Source organism: Ruditapes philippinarum, unplaced genomic scaffold, assembly GCF_026571515.1.
Source record: "Ruditapes philippinarum isolate M1 unplaced genomic scaffold, ASM2657151v2 ctg1299_1_1_1_1, whole genome shotgun sequence".
Classification (NCBI taxonomy): Eukaryota; Metazoa; Mollusca; class Bivalvia; order Venerida; family Veneridae; genus Ruditapes; species Ruditapes philippinarum.
In genome coordinates, this window is record NW_026859549.1 from 271,440 (window position 1) to 281,426 (window position 9,987).

At 30.0% G+C, this 9,987-nt stretch overlaps 1 protein-coding gene across 1 annotated transcript; it reads right to left on the minus strand.

Annotated features, from left to right (window-relative positions):
- Window positions 1-1,855: 1,855 nt before the first annotated feature.
- On the minus strand, window positions 1,856-9,204 carry LOC132756923 (von Willebrand factor D and EGF domain-containing protein-like). The gene is made up of 14 exons (XM_060748069.1): window positions 9,201-9,204; window positions 8,724-8,918; window positions 8,154-8,333; window positions 7,155-7,317; window positions 6,723-6,825; window positions 6,438-6,518; window positions 5,947-6,162; window positions 5,492-5,656; window positions 5,000-5,082; window positions 4,640-4,703; window positions 4,252-4,440; window positions 3,198-3,412; window positions 2,767-3,031; window positions 1,856-2,017 (listed from the first exon to the last, which is right to left on the minus strand). The coding sequence occupies exons 1-14, from the start codon at window positions 9,202-9,204 to the stop codon at window positions 1,856-1,858; spliced, it is 2,085 nt and encodes a 694-aa protein (XP_060604052.1).
- Between the last annotated feature and the right edge of the window lie 783 nt (window positions 9,205-9,987).

Genomic DNA, 9,987 nt, shown 5'->3' on the forward strand with positions numbered 1-9,987 from the left:
AGAGTAACACATAATTTGTTCCATTTTATATTAAACATCATGACACGTTTGTATCATACACATAAACTGTTTGTGGATCTGCCAAAGTTGGGTTTTCCGTCATTGCTTGCGGAGAACCTATACACGTGAACATAGTCTGTCATTTCCGATAACAGCAATCTTCTTGTTTTCGGATGTTAAGCACCATGTGCCTGTGAAAATATCTTCATATCCGACCTTTTCTTTATATTCTCAAATAAAGTTTTTCTAGTGACCAGTTTTTATTTATCTGGAAATTTAAAACATTTAATAACAGTGAGGCGGAATAAAAACCTTAAGAACAAGTTTAAACTTTTAAAAAATATTGTTTCATTTTTTTCTGTATACATGTACATAATGAAAAGTAATATAAACTTGATCTTAGGAAAAATTCGTTAAAATGAATTTATGCACAATAAAATGGGCAAACTTCGAAAGAAAAACCTAAAATGTTATTATTGAAAAGTCTAGTTTGACAAATGTCTGGAAAGGGAGCAATGAAAGCCCAAATTATTTAAAATTATAACAATACAAAATATTTATGCAACATATGTTATTCCCCATGTCACGTATTTAAGCGTATTCAGATATTCAAAAAAAACTGACATATCGATCTTAGAAAGTTCTTCAACCATTGTATGTACTTCTGTAACAGATCGGCATCCCTGCTGATTAAAAAAAACAGACTTTTCAATCCATATAAATATGCACTAAATCTTGATTGAACGGAATGCAAAATTTCGGTTGATAAAGCCATTAAAAAACTTTAAAAACAAATAACATGACTGTATGGAATTACCCTGGAAATAAGATATTTGACAATAGAATCCATCAAAGATGTTATCTGTTCGAATAGTAAAACAAGTGCAGTCAGAAGAATTGGCTTTGTCACATTCCCCTCCACCTTGGATATCTTCTATCACCACAGGCACACGTAGATCATAACTGCAATCAGATCCCCTGTACCATGCTGTACAGTTACACTCACCTGGAAATTAAAAAGAAGTCGTCTTGCCAATATCAAAATTGTTTCTATTAACAATAGAGCGGAATTGATGACGTTGAACTCCCCGGTGACATTTTTTTTTTTGTTATTTATCAACGTTTCATTTAATTAAAAATAATATGAAACAGATTTTTTTATATAAATGTAACTTTAAATGTACAGATAAAGCTCATGAGTAGTATAATTTGAACAAGATAGGTTACATATTGAATCTAAAAATGAAACTAAAACAATCATAATATTCTCAAGAAAACAAATCATGTTATAGAAATATCGGAACGGAACAAGCATTCTTATATCTAATATTGTTGTAAACTGTATATTATTTTACACATAAACAAAAAAAAAGATTTATTAAAAAAGATCAAATACATCATAATATATCAATAATCACATTTTTCTCACTAAAATGACTTCCACTTTTATCTTTTTAAATGATGCAGGTTATATACATATGTATATATTATTATACGTGTATGTAGGAAATATTGGTACTGAAATAAGATGCAGCATTTTTGTTCTGTTGATATGGGATAAAATACAGCAAACCTGTGTCAAGACAAAATCCATTTCCACTGCAGTTTCCCACACATGTTTGTTTTAGGAAGATTTCAACTTCATCAGTTTTGTTTGCGACATAAATTATTTCCAAAACGTTTTTTATTGGTTAAAGCAAACAACAGCACACCGCCCAAGATTTTCGTTTGATTCCCGCTTTTATAAAAATTTATATATTTATTTCCTTGAAAAAATTTTCCAAAATAAAAAAATTTATTAAAAAAGAATAAAATATGAAACATTTGAAAAAAAAAATTTTCAATGTAAAAATGATTATAAATTAAACCTTACTAAAAAAACATTGCCCAATAATTTTTCCGGGTTTTTGCCTGCAGTTTTATCCGGCATTTCCCTGATGGCCGGACTAGAGTAAATTGACTCTCTACATATTGCGTCAGCTTCTTCAGTTGTTATATTAGTTTCTTCTGTACTTCGCTGAAAACATGGAATAGTATGATTGATATTATGTTACCGCAACTCTTATGTTTAAATCCATATTTCTCTTTTGATTTTGGATATAAAAATAGAAAGAAAGAAATTGTATTTTTATTTGAGGTGATAAGAGTATAAAGGTAATCAAATGATTTAACAGAATTTTTTGTTTTTTTTGTAATCAAAAAAAAAAGTTTGGGGAATAAAAGATGCGCTATTTTAAATAAGATTAAATTTTTAGCAAATTTCGTGCATGTGCCATTTGATATTATGGAATTACAAAAGGGTTTTTTTCCTGCGGTATTTTTTGAAGTATATGTTCAAAAATTAAAATAAAATTTTTTTAGAAGATTATGCTTTTTAAAATTTAATCGTTACAATAAACCCCCAGACAAAAAAAAAACATGCATTTTAAAGGTTTTTTATGGATAACCTGTACAGGAAAAAAACCTTGATAGAAATGTACAAAAAAACCGAACTGTCTATTTTTTAGGCATTTTCCTGACATGCCAACCCAATCAGTATGTAAACAACAAAAATGATTTTTGATCTTTGCGAGAACATATGTTGCATTTTTGTTTGTAATAAGGCTATTATAAATTCAATAAATAACTATTTATATGTAAATATCATGATAACGTATGTACATGTATTTGATTAAAGAATCATTTAGAACACTCTTTAAGACGTTGAAAGTAAAACAATGAAAATGTAATACAAAATATTGCTTGTCTGTACGTTCTAAGACTAACCTTTACGATTGCGGGTCTGGATGTCTGCATTAACTTATAGAGACGATCTATTTCTTTCTGATGCTTTTCAGGTCCCATCTCACGTTTCTTTCGGCTGTGTATGTCGCACTTTTTCTTTGTGATTGAATTTGCCGTTCGACCACATTCCCGTCGCTTTTGTACAGTACAAATACCGTCTACACAACGACACGTCACTTCATTCCTAGCCGCCCATTTTTCTAAGACACGTTTAGACAGCGTGAACAGGTTGATATTTCCCGGCAATCTTCATAAAAGACCATAATGTTATATCTTATGCATTGATATATTTGCATTACTGTGTAATATAAAATACGTTCAGAAAAGTAAAAATATGAATATCAACAAAACAATAAGTTATTTAGAGAGTTGCTTAAAAACGCTTTGGTGAATATTTAAAAAAAAGGCTATACCTCCAGCTTTCAGAAAACCTGTAATCGTTGTTATTGCTTGCTTGGGTCCCATCTTTTAATACGAAATCATTATTCGGATCTCCATCAAAGTTACCACATAATCCTTGTGTGTTCCCAAGATCTTTTGGTGACATAATTATATCGATATTCATCGTGCTCTGGTAACGTCCTCCTAGTAATTTTACAATAACCTGCGTTCCAGTTGGTGTGATTATCTAGAACGAAATCATCTTGAAAACTATTAAAATATTACATGTACCTGAATCATGAAAAACGCACATCAGATTTAAAGTGACATTATTTCCATACATTATAAATCGTGCGAGTGCAAGTAAATGTCAAATAAGTTTGAATTTTGCCATAATTCTTATTTCTAATTTTATAATCAACTGTTAATGATTATATAATAACCCAAGTGGCACGTGGGAGTTTCTACACATAGTTTTTTTTCAGAATTCGGTTATGTTCGGTTGACAAAGACAGTAGGACAGTCTAATTAGGCAATTTCTATATTTTATCCTAAACTTTTCTAATTATCAGTTATTGGTTAATTAAGTAATTGAAAGAGCATCGAAACACGAGGCTATCTGATTTGTACGAGGGGGGCGTAGCCCCCCCCCCCCCGAGTATTAATCAGATTGCCGAGTGTTTTGATGTTCTTTCTCTTTTGGTATCATAGTCATGAAACCCCGGGAAAAAGTAACCAATGAACGAGCATCTGAATATGATATTTCTGTCGCTTTCCCTTTCTCTTCCGTCATAATATGTAAACCCCATCAAAAATGAGCCAATCAATGGACATGCTCTGGTGTGCGGGTAACTAATACCTGCACTCCAGTTAACGCACTGTGCATGTATATGTATACGATTTAACTCAGACACATTTTCAACAGAAAGGTCCCCAAACTATGATACGACCATCATAAATGATCAATTCTTTGAAATATTTCTGATTGAACTGAACTTCACAATGACAAAAAGGCATAATGCCACTTAAAAATGAAACCATAGCATAAAAAGATATGCAAAGCATAATTCACCATTAAAGTAGTACCTTATAAACTGCATCGTTTAACTTTTCAACTTGAATAATTCCACCATCATCACAATTGACGAAGTCTAGGAAGTTAATAGTTCCACAGCGGTTAATCATAAATACATCAGCACCAGCACGAACGGCAACAGCGCATGCGCAAACTGGTCCTCTTCCTCCACCAAAACAGTATTTCGTTCTTTCTTGTACCTTTTTTACAAATAAAATATCAAATAATTATTTTTTATCAATTATTACTTAAAAGCAATCGAAAAAGTCAATTTAGGTTAATCAAATAATAATCATATCAAAATACAGTACTAGAAAATTATGTTTTTTACATTTTCAGAGAAAATAAGAATGTATATCTCTATATATAAACAGTAAAAATAAAATAAAAGATACTAACTTCAATGTCACTGATTTTGTGTTGAAACAACATGTAATATCCTTCTCTTTGGTTCTCATACGGCCTTCAAGAAAAATCACGAACTTTAAGGCAATAATTGCGTCTTGTGTCGGAAAAAATATTAATTTGTGAAACAAATCTACGAACCATTAGATGTGCTCTTAAGCTTGTAATTCATTATAAAACATTCAAGACAAACAAGAATAGAGGAAACATCTTGCGACAAAATTGACTACATAGAAATTTAAAACGAACACAAGAGCTAAATAAAAAATGTCAAAAAGAGAAACCTAAGAGTATATTATCTCCTGTCTTAAAAGTTACTGATAACACAAAACAACATAAAATAGCATAAAATACCTTCCATCACCAGTTCTCATGTGTGGATCCACGTGCGAGTAGCACATTTTGTTTTGATATGTTCCAGTATCAGTCACTTTGACCTATTATAACCAATAACTGTACGCATTGTATATTTGACGAAAATCCTAATTATGTAAGGATTCGATCATTTGTTCAAAATACAATAAATAATAACAAATATAAAAACCGAATAACATAAAAACAATCCTACTAAAACTGTAACGTTTAATTCAAAGAAACGGATTACTTAAAGAATTACATGGAAGGCGGTACGATATTCCAATTACTTGTATACAATTATAAAATACCAAGCACTTCAAGCTGGAGGATAACAAAGTCTGTATTATCATAACATTATTTTGAGAACAAACTAAGTTATTCTTGTTTTTAGCATACGACATAAATACGAAACAAGCGGATTAAACTGCTTTCAAATTTCAGATAAACATGTCATCGAAGTTGTTATGGAAATGAGGTAGATATGCATACCTTGATATTTTCAATTGTGTATCCTTTCCATATAGCATGATCTACAGTACTTCCTATTTGAACACGAACACCAAACTCTTTCCCGTCATCATAATTACTATCAACAGTAGCAACTCTAAATTTATATTTCTTATTAGAGTCCCATGAATCTTTCTTTTGTAGAGTCTTTGGAAAAAAAACGAAGTGAAATAGCATTATGATAAGAACCTCACTTTTATTTATTCTGATCTAAGTTCCAAACCTGATAAATCAGATTTAAGTCAAAGTATAAAAACAAAGTAATCGAGTCTATCTAAATGATTCTTATAGAAATGAGGTTTCTTTTTCTTCTAGTGTCTTCTATGTTATAATCTGTTTTGAAAACAATCTGTGTTAATAATAGCAGAAATAAAAATTGCATTCTTGTTAAATTTATTTAACTACAGAACAAAAAGTATTGCTCATGATGGTCCTACCTGTATTTGGTTTGTGCACATATCATCATTATCAGCATTTACAGCAGATATACCAGCATCACATGGGTGTTCACTCAGATTGTCATCGTATAAAGAGACTGTAGTGGAACAAGACGTGCCTTCACCCTCAATATATTGGCATCCCATTGGAACAGTTTGTTGTATTGTAACCTCCTCAAAACTGCTTTTACTCACGGTAATTTCTTCTGATGAAGCCTTTGAAAATTCAAGCATTTCACAAATGGACATTAAATTACAATTACTCCTGTGATAACAAATAATATTAGATTCCTTCTTCTCGTTTTCATCACCCATTCATTTTTATTACTATCTATTTTAAGTGTATTGCTGAAGAATAATGCATGATTTAGTTCAAATACTCTGTACTTTAACCAAGCACAAGTAAGGTTAAGTTCGAAGCCTGTTGAAATTCTCTTTAGTTTTCATCAATGTACCACAAATGATGTATCTAAATAATTTCAAATACTTACCTGAAATCCTGCATAAAAAGGTTCGCTTAAAGTTTCACTCGAATCTTCTGTTTCATTTACTTCAATCACGCCACATTTAACCTGAAAGCATGAGATATCAAATCCTTAATTGAAATACCCTATTAGTTTACTATTTCAAAACTGCCACAGCAAAACATTATTTATTATCTAGTACTGACTGTTGAATGTATATGATGGTTGTTTGCAAAACATTTAACACAAAAATTTAAAAGATATTCTAAAATCTATTGTCTTAATGTGTATACTCTTTCAACAAACATATACCTCAAAGCCAAGACTATCTCTACCCATGTCTTTTTCATTCAAAACCAATTCTTCAGCATCTGTTGATGGTCCATATTCTTTGGTAAACACATCATCAATGTACCTGAACATGTTTGAATATGTTTGTTGTACACAACATAAATTTAGATCTCAAAGCAGCTCATTGAATGCATTTCCAGTAAGTTGAGCTTGCTATGCAATATACATTATTTGAAACCGAATAAAAAAGATATCAAAAGGAAAATTAGAAGTATTAAAACTATGTCAATAACAAAGTAATAGCAAAACCAAATTGACAAGTTTCTTGAAAAATTTGTGAACCGCTTTTACTACAAAAAAGGGTCCGCTATATAAATTCTTAAAATGCAGCATTTGTCTTAAAGTTGTATCAAAATATAGAATTTTATTGAATATATTACAATGAAATATTACCACTTAACTTTGTAGATTATCGTCCTATTTGTTTCCGGCATGCATTTAAACTGTAAGGAAGGTGTGAGCATTCGACGACCGCCAATATTCTCTTCTGTATAAACAAGTTCAGGTTTAACGATCACAGGTTGTTCAGGCGGTAGAAAAACTGCTGTACTTGGAACTATATTTGAAGGAAAATATCATTTTTGAAACCCAATATAACGCTAATACCTTGAATATTCAAATGAAGCAAAGTACCCATTATTTATGATTTCCATCTTTGTATATGTATTTAATGTGTAACATTTTTAATGGAAATAAGCTTAAACCAAGTCGTAACCAGGTATGAATTCAATCTCAAACGCGACCTTTATTACAAGTCTTTATATATTAATAAGCCTAAATATATGTGATATAATTATGTTATTAAAACACACACTTGTCTCAAAATATCTACATGATGACAATTAAGTAGTTAATAAATAGCAATGTAAGAAACGTCAAAACAGCAATTGGAAATTGTTAAAACTATTAAACTATGAAACTATTGTAGTTTATATGCTGTCTGTGAACTGCCATCTTTCTTTCTTAATTAAGTTTCTTTCATTTACATATTCGCAGCGGCATTCATCGTAAATGACGACATTTATAACATTTTGGCATCTTAGCTAATGCTTTCTTTTATTCATAGTGTTTCTTCACATTTAAATGTTTATCATTTCTCTTTCATTAGATAGCTCTTGTATCTGTCTGCATTAGGTATTTAACAGTGATAATCTTTTAGGAAAGTTACGTCTAATTTTGATTACATGTACATAGAAGGTTTTGTTTTCAAGTTAATGTCTTTAACGGTTTTTTTTTGTACTGTCGTAAAATCACATTTTAAAACGGGTGATATAAATATTTACCGGTTTATTTTTCTCGTAGTGTTGGACATTTATTTGCATATCTGTCTATCGAAATTAATATATAAAACAATATTGTTTTCGGAAAAGTAAAAGTTTACATTAATTTTACCAAAACAGTACGGTGTCCATGATTCTTGCCATGTCATATACGGAAGATAATAATGTATCCTTTCGCCACAAAGACGAATTTTAACGACAACGTCTAACAAGCAGTTAGGACTTATCTCTTCATTTACTATGCACGTCTTGAGTTCTTTAGGTTCTTCTCCTAAAGTAGCTGGTAGTTCCTCTAAAATGTGTGAATGACTATATCGCTCTAAATATCATTTTATTAAAATGATTCAAAATGATTTCTGTTTCTGTTTTGAAATGAGAAGTTAGTCATCTCAGAAAAAAAGAACACTAAGCAAGCAATATTCAATATTTCAAGACAAAATTGAAAAATATATAAATTTTTATGTATACATTTAATCAAATAATCAAAATTTATATATTTAAATACGTTCATACTCTCAGTTTGATACAACAAATAACTGAAGACTGAAAATTCAAAAAAAAAACAACACACACGCACTATTAAATGATTCTATGACAATCTGCATTATAATGATTCGATTTTTATCTTATATTAAACATAAATGTATCTTAATATCTATAACAATTCGAAGAATATTGTTACCTGTCAGAACGACAAAATATATAGCATTTGGACAAACACTATACATCTGACTTTTCGCTGGAATTTGCCAATTCCCTATAGGCATTCTATACCAGCCTTCATAATGTTCTGGTGGACGTAAGTATTGGTAATGGTAGGTTGGATAGACGTACCGTAACGATAAATCTTTCACATTTGTGTCACATGACTGTTGAGCTGTTGGAAAAGTTGATAGATCTTTTGAATCAAAACAATGACTTTTTGCGTGAGCGTAGCAGTTCTTATAGAAAATATAATTGGAATATTTTTCAAGTTTTTTCTTTTTTCTATAAATACAGGATTTATTTTCATCAAGTGGTATGAAAAATGTTTCATGAGTGGCGCTAGCTACGTGTGAAATATTATAATTATATTTATACCACAAGATGAAAATAAATCATTTAATTTATAAAACAAACTTGAATTTTCTGTTAATAATATAGATCTACCTTTTCTCACTCATTTTTACCATTACATTTGAACGACTGCCCTTTTTATTTTGAAACTTGGCCGGATATACAGAATTTCTATTCCGTTTCAAGAAAAATAAATCTTTCATGACAATAAATTTGGTTGTTGTTTTTTTTTACAAAATAACGAACACATAAAATGAATAAATAATTTGACAGAATATTTGAATAAATGAAATATTTATATGTAAATGTATGAATATATAAGTAGATAAGTAGATAAATAATTCAAAAATTTAATTGACTGATTTTCTATTTATTGGTTGATCGATCGATCGATCGAATGATTGGTTGATATGTGTGAAATTGCTTAAGTCATTGGTAATATGTTATTCAGCGATTGAGGGCGTATTAAGTTCAAATTCAAGAATAAATAGATAAAAAATAAATGAATAAAATGAATGAATGAATGAATGAATGAATGAATGAATGAAATTAGAAATATAGAAAAGAAAAGATCTAATAATTAAAAAATATGTTTTTAACTTACCGCCTTTTATGATAGCTAACACCAGTAAAAGAAAAATGATAAAATTCGAAATTGCTTTTTTCATGTGCATGTTTAAATATTTAGATAACTTTAAAACCATATCTAGACTATTGAAGAAAATAGCCTTTCCATTACTTAAGTACCCGTACAATGTTAAAAGCCACTGTCCTATTTACGATTAACGAGTTGTATGCAGTTGGCATTGGGTTTTATTTGATTAAGTTACGCTTTTGAACGTTTCGTATTGTTATTAAACAAGGAAGTGTGGATATAAATTACCTTAAAT